Source organism: Oreochromis niloticus, linkage group LG6, assembly GCF_001858045.2.
Source record: "Oreochromis niloticus isolate F11D_XX linkage group LG6, O_niloticus_UMD_NMBU, whole genome shotgun sequence".
Lineage (NCBI taxonomy): Eukaryota > Metazoa > Chordata > Actinopteri > Cichliformes > Cichlidae > Oreochromis > Oreochromis niloticus.
The window spans coordinates 37878737-37900927 of record NC_031971.2 but is presented as its reverse complement, the minus strand read 5'-3'; the positions used below and the strand labels follow the sequence as shown (position 1 = coordinate 37900927).

The following is a 22191-nucleotide window of genomic DNA, read 5'->3' as shown; positions in this document are numbered from 1 at the left end:
TGACTCCATGCTTTTGAAGTGCTAAACTTTAGAACAGCCTTCCTTAATGCATCAGTTTGGCCAAATCATTAGTAGTTTTTATAGGTCTATGGATGGAAATTTGTTATTGTTTATTGCAATTAATTTACCGATCTAGTATTTAGATTTGATATCTGTCCAATTAGGATGAAGAGCTGGATCAGATTACAATGGGACAATTCAGCTTAACTTGCTTCGTCAGGACTCCAGTTGCTAAGAGGATAGCTAACATAGTATGCAGGAAGCTAACAGCAAGGGTTCAACTGTTAGGAGGTGCTTTCCACCTGAAATACTTTCTCTAAGTTTTTCTTTTAATTTTTATTTAACTGGAAACTGCACATGTGAACCGAAATGACTGAAAAGTTTCAGCCATGAGGTTTTCCCCCATTGTTCTCACTCTGGTTATGTTCAGTGTAAAAGCTGGTGGAAACTCTTTGTCACACTTAAAATAACATAATATGTTGAGGTCAACTCAGTTAAATTATCATTATGTTGTTTTAGCTCCACTCAGTGTGTGAGTGAGTCTCACAGCGAGACCAAAAAAAGAAGATCCGAATCTCTTCCTCACCGTGAGGAATGCAGCTTCGTGATTTAACAGGAGATTAATGTCGTCAGACACCACTGGCGATGTATCGGAAGTGAAAAAAGTTGGAAAGGAATTTATAGAGTGCTACACAAATAAAATTATTATTATTATTCCACACAGCCCTAATCATAAGCTTATTTTATGCAAATAAATATCTGAGCAATACTCTAAACATGCACGCACATTTAAATGTGCGTGCATGTTTACTGGAGTGGATCATGTGTGTAACACCATGCTTCCCATCCCCTTTGGTGCAGTGAGTAAGCGCTTCCTCTCATGACGCTGTATGAACGTCGACACACATGGCGTCACGTCATGATGCACCTGCAGGTATGAATCACTTGGGTGATACATAGAGAAGAAGATTGAAAAAAGAAGTGCGTGTTTGAGTGTGTTGTTGTTACTATAGCGTCACAACTTGGAAACATTGTAACTCCAATAATCCGTCCTGGATGAAATGGCGTCGCAGCGCTGTATCTCTGCTTCCTGGGCTCTGTTGTTCTCCCTTTGCTCATTTCATTAAAGAGCGTTATTGATGGATTCCTGCCCGTTGCTCATCTTTTTTGTCACTCTTTGCACTTTTCAAATTGAGTCAGATTATATTTTGGCCTTAGACTGTAAATCCTGTAAGAATTCACCAGACTCTTTAGCTTCATTCTTATGCAACTGCATACTTAAATAGGTAGAAAACCTGTTTATGTGCCCATCAATTACATCACGGAGCAGGAAGTAGCCCTCACACTAGATGACATTGCCCTTACGGTGTACAGCTGCAATATGTTGTGTAATCTTAAAGGCTGCTGCTCCTTTCCTCTTATGTCCACATCAACAAACACACACATACACACACGTGCTGTACCTGGTGCTCGCCAATCAGTCTGCCTTTTCCTCAGCTTTTAACGGCTCCCGACAGAACTGCTGTATGGACGTGCTGCTGCTGGGAGCGCGCTGAGTCAGCAGAAAATTACCATTCAACACGGACAGCTACTATGCTGTGATATAGCACTACTATGTGCTGTGATATAATACAACAGCACAACTGTACAACCCCGCAGGGTGGTGGTGGAGGTGGGAAGAGGAAAATGAAGCATATGACCGCAGTTACTCAGCAGCTGATGCACTCTACGAGGATGTGCCAAGATTTCACTCTTGGACCTTTCACTCTCTCCAGAGTGTGGTGGTTTACAAGTTCGCCTAACGAGATCCCGGGTTTGAGCCCGGGAGGAGACACTAATGCCTCGGGGGATTGTGCCAATCAAAATTTGGCGCTACCCGCTGTAGCGACCCCTTGCGAATAAGAGAGGAGCTGCAAGTCGCTTCTACAAAGTTCAGCGCTACAGATAACACGACATTCATGTTACAGGTTTTCTTGCAGGGTTGTAAAAAAATAATAATTGGTCTGAAAATAATGAGCTCAATTTGCAAGAGGGACGACCTGAAGGTAGTATGTTGTGTAATAAATTAAAAGAGACCTGTTAGCACTACTGACATTTGCAAAACAAAGACTCCTACTGATACAGAATTATTATTGCATGTTGAAAATATAATTGCATTTCATTTTATTTTCTTGCCTTTTTCATGAATTTTTATCTTCATCTTTTACTTTAGTGTCTCTCTTTTGGTTTGCGATGTCTGTTCCACGTTTTGAATATGAAAGCTGGATTTTTATATCCTTTTCTATAGTTTTCTCGTTATATTTGACTGGTTTATCTGCAATGGCGCGGTGGAGAAAATTAGCGTCTTGCTTTTATGAATTATTATCTACATTTAAATGGAAATGTGGGCACAGAAAGCAGCACCTCCTTTGCTCGCTTAGTTATTTCAGTGGCTCGAGTTCAGTTCTGTCCCCGGCCATTTGTTAGACATTTTACCCCACCCCCCGTTTGTCCTCAGCAGTTCCTGGCTCATAAAGCTGTGGGTGTGTGTGCGTGTGTGTGTGTGTTTGTGTGCGTCTGTACCTGCAGTACAATTGGGAGCTGCTCAGGTGGGTTTCTGTTCTCTACGCCCATCGTCAACCACACCTGAAACGCTGTCAGCTGCTCTGCGAAGAAAGGACTGTGCTGTGGACACAAGAAGCAATAAAATATTTATCACCATTTCAAAGAATTTATTCTGCTTCAGCTTTCTCTCTCTTTCAAATGGACATACGCGCACACACACACACACACACACACACACACACTTATAATGAGGCAGTCCTGGAGTTACAAGTCCATCATTTCATAAAAACACGAACATAATGAGCTCAGGAGTGACACCGCACTGCAGTAACAACATAAATCCTGATCTGTCATGATCACCTTCCCCTCTCCTCTCTCTGCTGTCATGGCACCTTGCCTGATTGATTGGCTGCTGGCCGCAGAGTTTTCGATCATGCAGAGTGTTTGAATTGCGACAGCCTCGTGTAGACCGTTGATGGATGTCGGGAGGGGGAAATATCAGCGCCTCGCTGTTGGACGGTTAAATTAATTTGAGCATAATCAAAGCTTAATAACCCTACACACTCAGATACTGACAGAATTGTGAAAAGTAGCGCTGCTTACTTAAAGACGACACCCGTGATGTAACTACAGTAACTACTTTTTTTCCATTTGTTACTGTTGAGACTTTTGGCACAGCCGTACAGTTCTGTATGTAGTGCTGTATGTAACAAATGTGTGATACTGTATACCTGTAACTGTATACCAATGAGCGAATGTGGGTGAAGCTGTCAAAATTAATTAAAAATTAACATCACGGGCATGTAGCTCAAAAACTAGCCAGGTTGTTGCAAGATAAGAAATACGACAAAATGCTGGCTCATCCAATCCCAATAAATTCATATACAACATCATTTTGTCCTGAATTTGGCCTCTGCTTCCTGCTTTGGACATCAGCATAATAGACAGAAAATAAAGACTAACATCTTTACACTGAGACGAGCTGATTATTACATTTTTAAAAACTGAACACTTATTTTAAATGTGTTGCCTTGATAAAGTAGCATACTGTGTCGAATGACAATTTTCCTTTTTTATCTATGAATTACATAAAAGATCTTTTAGAAAGATTTATAAAATGCTATGAAATATCAAAAATACACAAAGAAATAAAGTTATTACATAAAGTAACAAAGATGTGGGGCACGAGTGGCATTTTTGGTTCCATATAAAATAAAATATGACTGTCGGGGTGTTTTACAGGTGCTAGAGAGGACTTAATTAACATGAGCAGAGACTCCATCTTTAAAATCTACCATAAATAACATTCTCCTTTTTTTTCTTTATTCAGCTGTGACAAAGTCCAACAAAGAGAGGTAAAGGAGTCGAAGCACATCAGAGAGGAATTAAGAGCTCCTGAAAGACGGAGCAGGCAGATCTGCTTTAGGAGTCCTCAGAGGCTCAATTATAGTGTTGGTAAGTGTTTTTAGCCCAAGTGCAAGAGAAAGTAGGAGGAGGAGTGAGTGTGGAAAACTGCTCCTGGGAGAGCGATGCTCACCTCCCAGGGCCAGGTGGAGAGAAGGTGGAGTTCCCATATAATAGTCCTAACATGGGAAAAGCTGCTGTGTGTTCTGCATCGTTGTTGCAGAGTCTAGTAACTGTTGGTCGGCTAAATCTTGTTCCCACAGCATTGTAAGCAATAATGCTGCAGGACCATCAATGCAACCAACCACTGAGACTGCTGTCATGGCCTATATTTTTGACTTTTATCGAAAAGACTGTTATTAATTATAACATTACTAAAAACAGTGTCCTGTAGTACTGTGAATGCACAGTAAGTAGTCTATCCACGTGGTCCTTCCTGGGTTTCTCAAGGAAAAAGAGAAGGAGAGTATGTAAAAAAAAAAAATTTCTGTTTAAACCCAGGACAGGATCTTCTCCTAAATCCAACCATGTAGTTTTGTCACATGAGCCTAACAAAGACAATGTGTTGCCTGAACCTAACCAAATGGCTTTGTTGTTTAAACCTAAGTAATTTTGTTTCATAGTCCTGACAAATTCAGTTGTTTAAACCTTCTAAAACACGTTTGTTCCTTTAACCTAACCAAGTAGCTCTGCTGCCAAAACCCAACAAAAGACTTTAGTTGCTTAAACTAATCAAAGCTACAAGATCCCAACAATGCAACTGGCCACCTGCAAAGGCCCTGAAAAACATCACTTATGATGTTGTAGGAAAAATACACCAAGACAGTGATACAGATACGCTGTTGACTCACACAGATACAAAAAAAACAAAAGGGTTGTGTTGACCCATATTTGTTAAGTCATCATCAGCTCAATCAGCTTTTTTGAAGAGCGCTTCCATTACACTCAGCATCTCCATCACGGTCCCCTGCCTCGTCAGTAAATATAACAATAAACAGTCGAGCGGCTGAAAGTGCAGGGCCAGTGCTTTCTGAAACTATTTTTTATTTGACGCTCATACTTGAGTTATTAGACTTGACATTTTACAATGTAATCCGCTGGGGATGAGTGTGCGCGAGTGTGTTTGAGAGATTAATAGAGATGCTGTATATGCGGGTGGTGGAGAAGTTGCAGTGCAAACAAGAACAGTTTGTTGTTTACAGGTGTCAGTGCTGGACACATTCAAGATAAAAGACATCCATCAATGCTAGAGGTCCCCTAGCCACCAAGCTTCATGCATTTAATGCCAAAAAACACAACAACATGATGCATCAGAGGCTCTGTGCTTATTTGTCTCTCACACACACACTTACTCTGAAGGCGGTGCCCTCCTCGATGATGGTGGGCAGCTGAGAGAGGCATATGTCCACGGCCAGGTCCCACGCTTGCCTGTAGAGAGGAAACACACACACACACCGCATGTAAATGACATCATATGTCATGAGGAAGATCCTTAAATAAAACTTATTTTCAGGACTTTTCAGGAAGAATAACAAAAAATAAATAAATGAATAAATAAAAATATCATAAAGAAACTGCCAACCGCATTTAGTAGTGTGGCATGGCCAAAGGAAGATCACATTAAACTGTGGCGCCGTTTCGGATTGCTATCTTTACGAGTTAGAAGCTGCATGTATCAAACAGCTAAGACTCAAAATTCTTTCCATACCAGGCATGAACTGAGACCCTGAATCCAAGAATTTAGATCCAGTAATATTTTCTAAAGAACGATGTGTGCTAGCGATGTATTATAGGGTAAGGACTCTTCAACTCTGTGACACTTCACCTTATATCTTATATACCAGAGTTCCATATGAGTCCATACCCAAATCACCCAATCACCAGGCCAACTGTCGTAATACCTTCATACGATTTTGTCCATAACTTTCTGGTATCAAACAGACAAATTTATCCATATAATTTCCAGAGTCTTGGAAAATAATTTGCTCTCTGCAGATCCTTTTACTTATTTATGTATCCCTCACCTTAATGCAGGAGCAACGGTAAATTTGGTGCTGTGGTATTTTTGCAGTGGTTTTCCAGTCTTGGTGACTATACCCTATACATGTTTTAAACCACAAGCAACATGACTCATTTCACACAGCTCCTTATTATTGGGCTGCAGGACACTGTGTAAACTGGAAATGCCCAAAAAACCAAACCATGGATGTTCAGAGTGGCAGACAATTTCCAAAAATATATGACGTCCAAAATACATCTTTATATAACAGAAATAGTCTTGATACCGATTCTCTGGTCTTTTATTTTATTTTTATCCAAAATGCACGCAAATATTACATTTTATTGCTAAAGACTTGGCAGCGCTTTCACTCCTTTATTGTTTTTTAACCTTGTGGTATTCTCCAGATTAACCTGAGACTTGTCTAGGGTTGGAGGTAAGCTTAGGTAAGATCTACACATTCTCATGTAGCCCCAAGCAGAATCAACAAATGCAGGTCATAACTCAGACCTGGGCCATTTTTTCCTATCCTGCCACTAACACTCATTTTGCTCAGCTCACGTTTTCTCCCTCGCACTCCTCATCATGCACATGGGCTTCTTTAAATTCCCAGCCTGAGGTCCTGAGGAGGGCAGTGAGGAGCCTTTAATCCCGTTCGAAACACAAGCTCTTCTCTCATGGCCATCATTTCTAATTCATGGGGTTATGTAACTCACATCAAACCTTATCACAGCTTCTCTTTTCTCTCTTTCTGCCCGTCTCTCTTCTCCCTTCACTTTCCAGCTCCTTCTTATTGCAGAAAATTGAACTCTGGGCCTCGGTGGGGCTTTTTCCTCTCAGTTAACAGGAGTCGGGGGTTGAGTCATGTTCCCAGTCGATACGCAGCAACGTAATGTGATGCTGAACCACTGATGCTGAGTTCACTCTGTCTGAGACTCCTGCTTTAATGGCCTTTCCCATTATCTCAATGTGATATAATAGAGTTGCACTCTTGGTCAACAGCACAGTGTTAAAGACATAATGGACCCACTGATGAATGTGTAACATGCAAACATGCAATAGAGCATGTGGGTAGAAAGCATTTGTGGCTATTCCAGCTTCTGTCAGCTGCTGCAAATTATGGCTAAACAGAAGCGTATATCAATTCAGGAGCCGGCGTAGTCGCCTTCCAGTGAAAATATTACCCGTGCAAAACACACATTACTGCTTTATTAAGAACAGATGCTGCTCGTTTTACAAAGTGCTGGTTCCATATGAGGCCTAATTTTTGACGTACTATCGCTGATTATATTCACGCACTGTTTCAACTAAGACTTCTGTTTACATGAATATCTTACATTGCAGTTAGCAAACAAATGATGCTGCCATATGTTTCTGAAAGATGTTAATACTAAAACATACAAAAAAGGCCGAACTTCCTCTAGATGAACAAGTCAGAGTGCTGTATTGTGTTATTTTGTTTTTATCCAACTTTTAGAGGACAAACGTGGAACAGCACCTTGCTAACCAACCCGTTCGGCTTTAATCCTCGTGCTTATGTAGACGCTACGCTGAAGTTGCTACAGTAGCTTTAGGCTAGCTGGGCAACTTATTTTTAGAAGTGTGATGAGGCTGGCTTGAGCCAGCCTCCATAGACACACATGTGAAGTTGTCCAATTTCAAAGCAATAAAAAGCCTTTTTACAGTCTGATACAAAGAAAGGGTTTGGTCTCAGTGGGCAGCTTATACCCTTTTTTAATAACTCATCCAGCCTTGACTGACAGTCGTCCTGACATAAGAAGGTGACCGCTGTCGGCTAGGCCTCATCATCGCTCATCACTGAATTAGACCTCTGCTCGGTTTTGTGCTGCTGACGATTTTTGGAGCATTTTTAATTGAATTACTTCTACCGACCACCCAAGCAGGTGCAGACTAACATGTAATATGAAGTCATGTGAAGGGAGGGACAAAAACCATACACCCATACAGCAACTTTAAAACTCATTTTAAAATGCTTCTTTAAATGTGATCATATGTGTATCAGTGGGAATGAGGTGCTTCTACCGGCCTCTAAAAAACAGGCATTATCATTCTGTTCCCTGTTGGCCAGGTGGGCAATCCTACTGAGGTGGCGAGACGCTGCCCCTCCCACTCAAAAACAGTGGTTATATGACCTCATGTCGTGTCTAAAACTGGAAAAAATAAGACATCCACTCCAGAACTCTACTGGGAAATCTCAAAGCATGTAGGGTCCCTTCCTTGATGCATTTCAAAATCTATAAGAATTTTTCAGCAAACTCTTATGTTAGGTGTGGAAATGCAGTGTACAGGTTTGGGCAGTGACCTGGGGGGGAATGAATGGGATTATTTTGCAGGGATTATGTTATTTGGGGAAATATTATACATATGTTTATATTTCTCTGTTTGTTTCTTTATTTCCCTTTTTTCTTTTCTTTCCTTTATTTCTTCTTTTATTTCACAGCCTTAAATGTACGGGCTAATGTACACATCATCTGTAATCCTTTTCTTCTCTTTTTGTTTATATTTATAAAAGAAAAACTCTTAATAAAAAGACATTGTTTAAAAAAATGTGGCCATATGTGATTGCTACTGATGTTATTATGCGAGCTGCTTTCCTTAGTTTCGGAGAACAATTATGGTTGGTTTTAGATACAGCTTGTTTCTTGATATGGTACAAAAAGTAAAACTTCTACAAGTACAGGAGAGAAGAAGCTGCTGGAGTATCCTTCAGAGTTATGGTAATCATTAATAGATCCACTGGCACTGACAGAGCTGCGAGAGCCTTTTCTTTGGACATATGATATTAATATTATAAAAAAATCGCTCTGAATTAAACGTGCTTTCTCAGTTTCATAACTTCAAGTACTGGGATTACAATCTGTGTGCACACATTGCCAACAAATATCCATCCCTGCTGGTGTTTATGTAACCCAATGGTGTGGAAACCAGCAGATAGAGCAGTGCTATCAGCGAGGACACACTCACGGGGAGGAGGCTGCTGCGCTGTTTAGGATGACAGCATTAACTTGGATGATGTCTGTGAATCCGAATGAGTAACTCATCACACCAAAGCCCGTCTGTGTGATGAGGGGACAGAGCAGGGGACCAGTTGGCGCTGACTAAGCTCTTTTTGTGTGTGCGAGTGCAATGCCTGCAGAGAGTGGTGCAGCAACGCACAAACACGAGCCCAGATATAAAGCAGACACACACCCACGCACACTCCCACACTGAAACTGCCCACGAGGGAGCAATCAACCTGGGGTTTATCTGCTCTCTCCCATCTCCTCCATCTGAATAACAATTGCTGTTGGTGTTCAGGCACCAACATCGATCAACGAACAGCCAAACTGCTTAATTCCTCCTCTATGTTTCCCTTCCTGTTCATCCAAACTTTTATTTTTCCACCAGCCTTGTATCTCCAGCACGTCCCTTTTTTATTGTCCATTCGCTTTAGTTTTCTGCACTCTTATAGCGCCTCTCTGCTGTTAATCTGTCGTGCTTAATACTGCATGTGCTGCTGTGAAACAAAGTGATACTCTTAATTTCTTTGGCGGTAAAATGTAATGTACCCACAATCTAAAAAAAAGTGGGTAGGCATGAGAATGAAAGGCTACTGCTTGAGTAAAGAGCAGCATTCTTTACAATAAGTGATGCCAGGCTGTTACACAACAAGTCACTCCTCGAGGCAATGAGAGTGAGAGATTTTTTTCCAAACACAAGCCAGATAATGAGTGGGAGAGATGGAGGGAGGCATTTATAGAAGACCAAGAGGAGAAACAATAGATAGTGGGAGAAGTGTTGGTGTAAGTAAAGCAAGATAGACGATGGGATAATGTTCCTAGCAATGCCTAAAAGACTTTATAAGCGCGTCTCTGTGTTTACAAGTGTAGTTACGAGAATACATGACTAATAAATCAGTAAAATGATGCAGCAACTTGTAAGTCCCAAACTGTGTGAGTATAAGTAAAACCTTTAAAGTCTTTTGTGTTATTAAATAATTCAAAAAGGTTTTTTGTTTTTCCCCCGGTTTATTTTTGTGGTGTGCCTGCTTTTAACCTAAATCTGCCGTGCCTGACACAGATAGAGATGTCCCGCAAAGTCTTTTAACATCCCCCAGAGGACAAGTGCTTTTCCGTTGCTTTCAGTCAAAAGGTGGACGCATTTGGCTGCAGGTTAATGTGAGTGGGTGGGAAAAGAAACGGCAGCACTTTTACTCTAAATCCAACCTGTCTCATCTCTGCACTGCATTTATGTTGACTACAAAATAGATCTGAGGCACAGAAGGGTTCAGCAGTGACGCTCCTACCAAGTAAAATGACAGAGAGATGAGAAATGAACATGCAGAGTCATCCGTTCTTTATTTTAAATGACGCCCATCTGCACAGTCACCACATCAGGCTACAGCAACAAGGTTCTGTAGTGCACAGACAAAGTGAGCATGAGAAGAGCAAAAACTCACAGTAAAAAGCAGCCACGAAACACCAGAGGAAAAAACTGCAGTTCCTCAAACGACCACTTGAGGCCAACACACAGTTTTACAGCAGATACATGCTAACATGTTTACAGCATGCTACAAACAACAGTTCTGGCCTCCATATGTAAACAACCCCATCATGACAAACATACAGGCGGCCCGTTGCCTGTTTTGATTTTATTACGGTTTAAAATTGTGAATAATAAAGGCCAGGCCTGCTGTTAAAGAAGGGTATGTTCAGCACTTGTGTGTACTCAAAGACCCAAACAGGAGTTTTGTTTGGATGCAGATGCAACGTGCATCTTGTGACAGCTGATAACTCCCTCAGCTTCACCCATCGACCCAGTTTAAAAACTGAGGCTTAAGTTTTAAGCGTTTAGACGTAAGTTTTAGTGTTCAACCATTCTGACTGCAAAGATAAAGAATTTTCTATTTAAAAAGACATGACCGAAACCTAACCTTGTATTTGCTGAGGAGAAGAAAAGACGAAGGCTACAGAGAACAGTCATGGATGCAGTGAAGGAGGACATGCAGACAGATGTTGTGACAGAAGAAGATGCTAGGGAATAAGGATGAGATGGAGGCAGGCGAGCCGCTGTGCGGCCCCTCGAATGAGCAGCAAAAAGAAAGAGATGACTTCATATACAAAGGTGTATTTGTGAATCATAAAGATATACATAGAGTATACATGTACTATTCCATATCAGAACACACCTCCCTGCTTTGTTACTGGTATTACAGGTATACTGTGATAATTAACAATCACAGACTGTGCCCCGCCCCTGGTGAAGGCAGCTGTGTGCCTCTGCCATGTGGGAGAGAGCAGCACATGGAGCCAAACTGGAAACAGTCAACATGCAAAAATAAATGAGAAACAAGATTCGTGGAAACTAAACTTAGTATAAACGAAGAGCGTGCATATGCTCCAGAGAAGCAGAAATAAAGACACCTACATGTTTTGGCTTACACTTCTTCAACATTATATTTAGAGGTTGTGAGAGTAAATAAGGCACTTTTAATATATTGTAGTAACTGTAGTTACACAGATGGGTTTAAATTTTTATGCAGACCCTGACACACCCTCTCCTGTTTTTGCTTATAGATTAGAGTGACAGCAACGCTTCTGGTCACATTGCTGCACATACAGATGCTCAGCTACTGTACACCTTCTCCTGCTTCTGTTTCCAGACAGAGCACGGAGCCGTATGTAAAACAGGCCGTAGTGCATCCGGTAGAAAAACAAACACTGTCATGTGTGAGCACGATCAGCTCTGGAGTCACGTTCTCAGGTCGCTTCTTCTGACTGGATTACTCTTGAAAACAGAAGATTTGAACAGCAGGTGGATGACGCTTCTTCGAAAACGTCTACTGAATGCACAAAGATGAAGCTGAATGAGAGCACGCCTTTAAGCTCTATGAACTCTCTAGAAGTGCAGTTAAACTCCCAGATATATCTCAGTGCATTCAAAGTGTTTTTCCTAATTGCTTTGGTAAAAAGAGGAATTACAAAACCAAACTAAATGGTCAGAAAGACGCAAAGTAATTCCTGGTGGAAAACAGTTTCAGACTCCAGTTTTCATTTAACAATCAAACCCATAACTTTAGAACAATTGAGCCCTGAGGAAGATTTTTCCTTTTGTGCATAAGATGCCAGATTCATGGCATTTCTTAATCTCCCCACACTAACAATCATTAAACAGGCACACATAAAAAAGGCAACACTGTCTGCTCTCTAATCACAACGTGTGTTTGTTAGAAAGTCTGTTCAAACTCCAACTGCAGTGTGCCTGAACAAGCAGCAAAGCCTCAAGGATGACTCTCCCTCTTACTCTTGCCTTCTGCTTTGCAAAGCTGCGGACATCTGTGTTATCGGTGTGCATGAAAGTGAGCCCCGAGCTCTGTTTGCGTGCGTCTTACCACATGGCGTGCATGTATGTAGGGGGCAGGCGGGGGCTGCTGACTGGTGTGCAGTTGTATGACCTCATTATCCTCTCTGCTAACAGAAAATTGCGAAACAAGCTGGCCACCAGCAGGTCCTGACGAAACAACTTCTGGAACAAATCTGAAGAAAGAGAAAGGGAACATCAAATGATTTAAATGAACACAGAGATAAGTTTGCAAGTGGGAGAAAACGGGGGCCTGAATGACTCGATAAACAAAAAGAAGCTTAACTAGAGCGAGGCGACTACTTTGGAGAAAAATTGTTTATGTGCTTAGAGAATATAAAGGGCAGGAAAATGCAGATTTAAGCTGTGTCGCAGTCACGTTTTCTTCAACTCATTAGTGTATTCACCAATTCACTGTAATGGGGCCAGGCCAATCCCATGGCAATCTCTTAGCTTATGATTATGATTACTTCGCTTGTGTGTTGGGGATATTTTACGAGACACGCTGTCTGACAGCTTCTGTGCCCACTGTTAGTGTTGGGCTGTTTAAACACTGAAGTGTCATTGTGGGTGTGTGTGTGATTTGGATTAGGTGTGCAGTGCCTTCATTACAGGGATTCTTTCTGATGCGGGATGCTTCATTAACAGCAGAGCCCCGAGGGTTTAAAAGGCTTCTGCAGCCATCAGCCTTGTCACATTGCTATTCTAGCTGGGATACAGTTTGTCTCATGAGAGTCTGAGCCCTCCTCTGTGTGGATGTGTGTTGCACTCAACAGACAGGTGGCCAACGAGGGAATCTGTGTGCGATGCATGCAAATTGTAACGACATGTAGAAAAAAAGGAAATTGTGTGCGTTTTTATCCGGGGAGGCTGAGCTTGAGGGTAACGGCTAATGGCAGCGCTGTGTGTTGTAAGCAGGGGTTTTGCTACGTGTGTGTGAGTATACGGCTTTTTATGTCTGCCAAATTATGTTTAAATGATGTCCCCAATTACTCTGCTAGACGCTCCAAACACAATTAATCTCAATTTGAGCAGCCAACCTGCACGTACTGCAATTTTGGCATTTTATAGAAAACAGCTTCACTATTTTCCACCACTGGGGACGTTCTCAAAGTTTTAGTACTGCTGATGCGTCACTACTGCACAGTTTTTATTAGGTGCCCTAATTTGAGGCTCCCTGAGAACTGCAACACATGGGTCATTTCATTTTTCATCACTGCCCAAACATGTTCAACTAAAGATTGTAGCGTGCCTCAGATATCTTTGCAAGCTCGTCTTCTCTCCGGCTCCAACACGAGGAAATGTTCCCGCATGTTTGCTTCTCTAATCACTTTAGAAGAAATTAAGCTCTTACCTTCTTTTTCATAATTTGTTGGGATATAACTATGTTATAACGCTTCATTGTCCCTAATTGGAGAAATACGACAATGGTTTGATTTATGTTCATTTTTAAAAATGGAAATATGCCAGATTTGATTTCATTGGCTGATTTTCATCTTCTGGCAACTTAAACCTTATGCATTAAAATTAAAAGAAAACAAAAGCACCAGGGCACAGACAGCAGCCCATAAGTGCATAAGTGATTGAACAATGACATAATGTGCAAAACAAACATTAAAGACAAGTTAAAGAAGCCAATAAGCACGACTTAAACAGCCACTTATCCAGATTTATGTTTATTGCTCATATTTTCCATTTCATTTCTGGATGAGAACTGACTTATATTTTAGCTCAAACTAACTTTTATTGTGGGTGGTTAAGCGGGAGTATCTGTTCAATCTGTTCAATCTGTTTATTGTATTGGTTCATATATTTTGGCTTTGCTATAAAGTTCTGTGACTGAAAAAAAACAAAAACAGACAAAAATTAAACCAAGGCCAAGGAAGTCACCTTGGACACCACTACAGTCATTTCACTGCTTCTGCTAATTGCTGGAAAATGTCAACGCTTTAACTTAAATTTCTTTTTGGAGAAGAGGATGAAGTCAGAGAGGGCGCAATCTGGTGAGTAGGATGGGCGGTGAGCAAGGACTATGATGGCATGGCCAAAAGCAAATTCTGGCTTTTTCATGTGCTCTGTGACGGCACCATGGCACATGTATGTTATGGACATTATGAGTATTTATACCCTCTTAAAGAAAGAGCTGTTCATGAAATGAGGCTGATCAGATCTGAAGGAGAACGAGTTGCACCAGGTTCGATCATCCGATTTTTAGGTTCGAAACTCACATAGAGCATCATAAACCTGCTCCTACATCAGCTCTAAATGTCAGGAAACACATTACGTCTCTGCTACAAGCAGCTCAGCTTCCCGTGTAGAGCCAAAACATCCAGCATCGCCATCAGACAGCAGTCACTGGACTCAAAGTCTCCACTGGGATTAACCCTGGTTTAGGTTTCCCTATTTAATTAGACCTCAGCAGACAGACGGGTTAACCCCAGAAAAATCCATTACCGTGCACAGTTTAGCTGGTTTGCAGCAGATGCTGTCCCTCAGACACCTCGGCTCATTTTTGCAGTATCTAGCAAAACACTGGCAACCATCAGTGCCACTCCCCAGCCAAGCTGACTTCCTTCTCAGGTTCTCGTATTCACAAGATTTTCAGAAAACCTGACCTGGACCGAAACACTAAGTTTGATGTACACAGAGAAATCACAGATGTGCAGCTCTAAAGCTCACTGAAGTTTTTTAGCTGATGGTTTATTTTTTAGTGTGCATTCCAGGCTGTGATATTTTCCCAGTGTCCTTCACTTCCAACATTTGTTTTGGAAGTTGAGATGAGTTTAATTTGGGATGCGCTCACTTTCCATCATAAGAAATATTTCTAACCCAACTAATCTCTTTCTTAAGAACTTTTAATGTACATTATTTTGGTAAGAACAACTTTCTCGTGACTGTTAAACAAAACTGTGTGCCTGCGTGTGAGCGCCTCACCTCTAGGGAGAACATTCCAGGCGATCGTGTCGGTGATGGCTGTGAAGATCCAGTTGAGCTCTCCGAGGGGAGTGCGTCTGTCATTGAGCCTGCCAGGGATCCTGCAACACACACAACACAAGACAGATGGCTGTGTCAGCCGCGCTCACTGTATGTCACATAGTTTACTCAGAGGACGAAGTGGCAACTGCTCAGTACTATCATCACAACACATCTGAAGAAATTTACATTTGCACTTAGGCGCTTACTCAGAGGCTGAAAAGAAATGCGAGGCAGGATATTCGTGTGCAGAACATATACTGTAACCCTGTGAGCACAAGACCTGAGACACAGAGCGACATCAAAGATACATGTACTGTTTAGCTCAGATCATATGTGAGAGCCACGTGCAAAATGCTTCAGGTGGCAGTCGTCACATAATAGACTCCAAGTGGACTTTTTAACCAAGTTAATCACAAATCAATTTGTGCATGCATCTGTCATTGTCAACAGTAATTAAGATTTGTTTTCCACGGCAGCAGCTCGGGTCGGCTACACATGTTTGTGGGAATGACCACATAATCAGATCCTTCAGCTTTTCTGGCATGAGAGCAACCTCAACTCTCTCAAAGTGGAGCGAGCGTGTGGGCACCTGGTGTAACCCCATGTCCCATGAATAAAGTCACCATATCCCTCTAAGAACTGGGTGCTTCACTATTCTTTAAATCTTTCCCACATAAAATAAAGAACAAAGAAGAGATTTGACAACCATTAGAACAGGTTTTTGGTTTTTCCAAGGGTCGCCCTAGTATGCTGTAAATGCAGATATCGCCCTCACTAAGCAATGCTGCACACCCAATCAATTTGTCCCCAAAATATGACAGAAACCACTCGGCTGTCTTGATGCATGCTCAATCATCCAGCTAAGTAAATCCCAAAAAGCTTGATTCTGGTCACCTGGATGAGTGACGAAACGTTTCCCCCAAATAAAAATGCTACGTCCAGATGAACAGAATCAACCTTTTGGGAAACCACTCAGTTCAGAAAACAGAAACAAGGGTTACCCCAAGCAGGTGTCCAAGGGGAAAGGAGTTCATCAAATTTTCCATGGTTGGTGGCTAAGAGTAGGAGAGTGGACTGGAAGAGCATCCAGAAGTACTTTCCAATAACAAGGCACTCTTTTCTCCTCTGAAACCTTGGTGATGTTGTGTAAATCCACCAATTATTACTTCAATTTGTAAACTGACGACTTGCAAAGGATCAGCCGCCAAACTGACCAGCAACGCATGCCTCTGACATAATCAATACCCGGGCAACTCATCTGACCCGTGACTATTTGTTAACACCACTGGAGAAGATGACAAAAATATTGACCACTTTTTATACCTCTGTTATTAAAACCATTTTAACCTTTTCATTTTTCACCGTTGGTTTAAATCAAAGAGGCCAAAAGGACATTGTTAACCTTTATCTCTAAAAATCAATCATAGACAGCTGCTTCACTGCTTAGTACTAAATAAGTCTCCTAAAAGGGCTTGTGTCATTATCAGAGGTGCTACACTAAAATTCTCATCTCACGCTAAATCTGACGGCATCAACATGTAAAACAAGCAGCAGAAAGTTCCTGGAAGTCTGGCAGACGAGTGGATTGGAGATGATTTCAGTCAGTGGTGATGGAGATCTTATCAAATGTAGGAAATACGAACAGACTTTGATACACCATGTAATACCATCTGGAAAGTGTCTGATTTGCAATGGTTGTATTTTAACACATGGCCACTGCAGTAAAAGCGTACCTGGATATAAGATCACATAGCAGAACACCATCAATAATAGATTTTCCTCTCGAGAGTCTGGACCTCAACATTATTGAAGCAGTGTGGGATCATCTTAACAGAGTGGAACAAAATGCAGCCAACACCCAAAGAAAAGCTTTGGTTGCACTTCAAAAAGCTTGGATGAATGTTCCTGAATGTTCCTACTTCTGGGAATTTCTTGGTCATACCAAATACTGACTTTCAAGATTTTTATTATTCCATTCATTTTTGCATGTTTCACTGAATCACTGTACATATTCCACATTTTCCTTACAAAACAACAAAGGGTTGGCTCATGACTTATGCACCATACAGTAAAAGTGCCAGATTTTCATCAGGTCCATCAGCCTAGCACAGATTATCTTCAGACCAAACCTCATGAAAATGACCATGTGGAGTTTTCTCAGGACTGTGTTATTTCTGTGAATCACATCCTGCTACAGAAATACAGCATTTGGCTCCTGTCTGAGGATGCCATAAGTGGGCATGCCTAACAGTGCATTATTCACACAGCTATGCGTTTGTTCCACAGTGACTTGACATGTGTAAACCCACAAACTGTACATCATACTTAAAGACGATTATTCCATGAGCGGCACCGTGGAAATGAAAGCTTGAGAATTTGCTCCTGAAAGAGGACAAGACGCCCCGACAGTAATCGCTGTAGCAAAACCAAGAAAATTACCTTTACAACACCTACCTGTCTGCCTTTTAATGAGCACTATTAAAAGCAATGAGGGAAAATAGGAGAATGGGCAAACATTAGCTGGCTCAGAGGCATTACAGATAGTGTGAGCCATTTGAGCCCGAGTAAAGAAATATATTTTAAACTAATGACAAATGTACAGGAAGATAAATGCAGGAAAACACTGTAAAGAGCCTGCACGACCTCGATCACTACAGCAAACAAAGCTGAAAACCTGTTTTCACAAGAATACGGATTTGACTTAAAACATCAAACGTTCAGATTTATCCCCATAAAGATTACTCTTTCAACAACACTCAACTGAACTTTGACATTTTGAAAATGTAATCATTATTATCATAAACTTTCATATACAATTTGGTCGTAATTACCATATGAATTCTTCAGTTATGGTAAAGAAATGTGTTAAAAAATAGATGTGTAAACCTTTAGGGGAAGAAATTGCAATATTTCTGAATTATTATCGATGATTTTGGTTGGTTAGACCAAATGGTTAAAAGGTACAGGTTACTTACTGCTTCATATTTAGAAAATAAGGACTGTATTTACCATGGAAAGAAGATGATTAACTTAGTATTGATGTCTTTTTTTACGAGGTTTTCTGCAATAACAAATATAAAGAAAGACAACAAAAACAAATGCAGGCCAACAAGTTAGAGAACAGCTGCTCTCCATCGTTTCTCAGTGAAGTTTTTAACCCAACATGAAAACGAACTTTTCCCTGTGTGAGATAACTCTGACAATGAACTTGCTATGAGGACACAAAAACTATGTTATCCTGAGATAATGAGATAATAAACTTGCGAGATCAAAACATAACTATAAACCAGAAGTGGTTTTGGCTTCTTTAATAATGTATAAAATGAGAGGGAAACAAGTTTTGGTGAATAAATAATGGAGGCTCGGTAATGATTGGCTCAGAAATCGGTTACAGTAATTGCACAACACGACATCCAGAAGTGCGCTCGCCCAATTTGATCACGTTGTGTCATCACTGACAGTCACTCCCTAACGTTATTGTTTCCAGCCTGATTTTATAGTCGTTAGTTGGTACAATACAGCACTGCCAAGAACCAAGATGTCTCTACACAGAACCATTACCGGTCAAAAAAATGACAACGTATATAACACACAGCCACCTCAGTGGTAAACACTTGCTTCCAATCACTATGTAGCATCAGCAATAAAGTCCCGCAGCAGGCATTTTAAGCCATTCTGAATCGCCAACAAAGTACTTTTTAATACACAGAGCGTGTGAACTTTTTCTGACCTAAACCTCCCCTCTCTTCCTCTAAGTGACAGATAATGGAAGCTGTGAAGCTCCTGGCAGGTACAAGCCAACTGTATAACCATGAGGGCCGGCCAGCTCCTGAGCACTTTGAGTGCTTGCCAAAGATGTTTGGCAAGTCAGCAGTAAGGATGAACACTCAGCAGTTCATATCCTTGCTTAGTATCCAATATAATATATTTGGGGACAGAAAAAGACATTGCACTGGTGGACGGATGAACAGATAGATGGAAAGCTCACTGAACGGCCTGGAAAAATGCCCCCAAGGTTTTGAAGCTTGTGTCATCGATCAAAACCTGTAATTTTTTCACATTTTCTGGCTTTTTGCTGTACTATGGTATTTTGTATATCATCTTTATACTGATGCGCTTGTTTTATGTGAGAACGCACATGGATCTTAACAGGCTGTACTGTGAATGAGCATCATTAATCAGTGATATAGTTGGTTTGTTGAGGCACTTGATGAAACATCAAAGTTTGCGCTAGTCATACTGATGAACTCATCTGCTTTCCAAACCACCAGAGGCTTGAAGACGAGAGGTCAGACACACATGAAACAAACTGAAATGTCGAAGTTAAAAAAGAGAAAATCATGAAAGGTTGAAATGTGAAAAGGCTGCACAGATCACAACAAACCTCCCTGCAAAACTGGCTATTAGCTCCAATGGGTATTCCAAGACTAGCAAACAGTATTATGTCTCAAATATAAGCCAAAAAAAGATTTAAAAAATGTATTTACTTATATTTAAAAGGGGGTTGATACCCATCTCTTCGTCTTTCTCTCTAAACTATAGTTCTCTGGTATCATTGGGCAGAATAAGGCCCATTGACAGATTTTACGCCCAGCACCAATCCATCCTCAGCATGTCTGAAAACAAGCTTCTAGATGTGAGCAGGGTCATAAAATCCTCTGTAAAAGGGATAAGCTGTTGATCTTATCTAAAGAGAAAAGGCACGCACCCCGAGGGCAGCTGCCATGTAGCCGGCTCCGCTCTGATATCTCTGTGCAGCGAGGGCACCAAGTATTCCCTTACGGGATCAATTAATGTATTTTAAAGGCTGAGGTGCCATTTTTAGCGATATGATTTCTTCAATATTGGAGTCTAACTTCAGAGACTCCCCAGTGAGTGCCACACAGACGGTGTCAGACACTCGGAGGGGTTGGGGGGGGCTGGCTCTGCCCACCGGGGGGAGTCTCGCTGTGAATATGGATCAACCTACGACAGTTATGTGACCCCCATGTGAGATAAAAGAGCACTGATGAGCGACTATGAAGGACGGCGTAGCATGAGACATACCGAGCACGTAAAATCCACATGCGCTGTGCTTCGTGACTCCTTCTTATGCAAGAGCCTATTGTGACTGGTGGGGCCAGAATGTGTGTTGGATGTATGTGGGAAGCAGAGACAGAAGGGTGCACAGATGGAGCAGAGACAGAGGAATGATCAAATTAATAAACAAACCAACATGCAACTACTCGAAAACGCCATTATGCCGAATCCATTTCACCACAAATGTTTGTAACATCTCAGGAGCGATGAGTGTAACGTGCATTGTTTCCAACTGCGGATGACCTTTAAAGGTGAGAATACGAGCCCAGTGAGTGGTCAGCGAGTGCAACACATGCTCATGCCCACGTGTTCAAGCAGGACTCGGCACAAAGATGACAAAGAGGATTAAAAAAAGGCTGCTTTGAATACTATTTGTAACCAATTACGCAAGACACGTTTTAAAAGGCTGAAAAACAACAAGGTGTCCTGGTTCTCTCTGTTGGAGCCTACAAAGAAAAACCACCAGGTGTGATATAGGTGTTGTTGTTGCTAGGATACCCCTGAGCCAGCTGACTAGTCACCATCTCTAATGTTTGTCTAGTATTTTTGAAAACTTAGTTATATAGTTCTTTACAGGACAAGCTGCCATCATACAGCCAACATTAAATCGTTATAAATAACAAACAAACATAGACCGTATAGGACAGACACACAGAGGACATAACTAAGAGAAAAACATTTCTATTAATATTTGTAATAGAAAAAGCATAAAATCAGAGTAAATAATAAAGAAAATAAATATAGTGTAAAAAGTAAAAAAAGGAAAATAGCACAAGTACATTAGACAAGAAGAAAGTATTAAAGAGACATTTAAAACTAACTTTCTCTGGTAATGACGCTGTGGAGCACAAATGGAAAACACCTGATATTCTTTAGTTTTTAAGCGGCTGTGGGGACCATTAAAAGGTGATGTGTTAGTAAACCTACAAAGAAGGGAAGCCATGTTACGTAATCCCAAAAAGTTTAAAATTAATTCTACACCCAACAGGTGAGCATCAACCTCCAGGGCTGAAAGATGAAGCCAATTCCTCTAATGACAGAGAAGGGAGTCATTAACCATAGACGCCCATGTTAAAACATTACAGTTCAGCTAATAAAATAAGAGGCTTTCCTCTCTATAGCTAATTTGCTCATTCACTGTTTGTGTGCCCGAAGTGTGCCAACAGTCAACCGCTGTCAACTCTGCTTATTCAAGTCACTGAACAGGTGCACTCGACCGTGCTGCTGATGCCTTTTGGAGCATTTTTGGTGGCATGTTGTGGCCTGTTACAGACAACCCACAGAGTTTGTGCTCCAGACTTTGAGAGTGAAATCCCAGCATATTATCAAGTACTTAGGAGGAGTTATCAGGTATTCAGGTATTGTGCATTGAATCCGTACATTTTACAGATGCAGCTTGCTAAGTAGGCTTGTTAGCTTTAGTTACACTTAACATGTAAAACAGACTCGTCTTAAATATGGTAAGTTCTGGCTCCAAACCAATACAAAGGCTTAGGGTTCATTTTAAATCTAACATTAAAGTTTGAAAATGAGGATTACAACAAACAAATGACGGTAAGGTGGATAAAGCCATCTTTTATATACAGTCTATAATGTGGTCTTGTTGAAAGTCTGGCTTGAAACAAGATAAAAGGAGGAAATGGCCTTTTGGCCAAGCACAGAGTACAGAGAGCTTGATCATTTCAACATTACAAGGGGAGAGAATTTATTTAAGGCATTTTTGAGATAAAAAAAAAAACTATCTGTATGACTCTAAATCAAGGGTCACATTTGGACTCCATAATCTAAAGAAAGCTTTAAGGCAGGGGTGGGGAACTCCAGGCCTCGAG

At 41.1% G+C, this 22191-nt stretch overlaps 1 protein-coding gene across 6 annotated transcripts in view; it reads right to left on the bottom strand.

Moving 5' to 3' along the window:
- rptor (regulatory associated protein of MTOR, complex 1) overlaps positions 1–22191 on the bottom strand; it is a 188051-nt gene that overhangs the window by 60966 nt on the left and 104894 nt on the right. For all 6 annotated transcript variants that reach the window (XM_025908055.1, XM_005470097.4, XM_003447979.5 and 3 more), the window contains 4 exons: positions 15242–15342; positions 12339–12483; positions 5301–5376; positions 2563–2664 (listed from right to left, as the gene is read on the bottom strand). In XM_025908055.1, coding sequence (XP_025763840.1) covers positions 2563–2664; positions 5301–5376; positions 12339–12483; positions 15242–15342 — 424 coding nt within the window. The remainder of the gene's footprint in view (positions 1–2562; positions 2665–5300; positions 5377–12338; positions 12484–15241; positions 15343–22191) is intronic.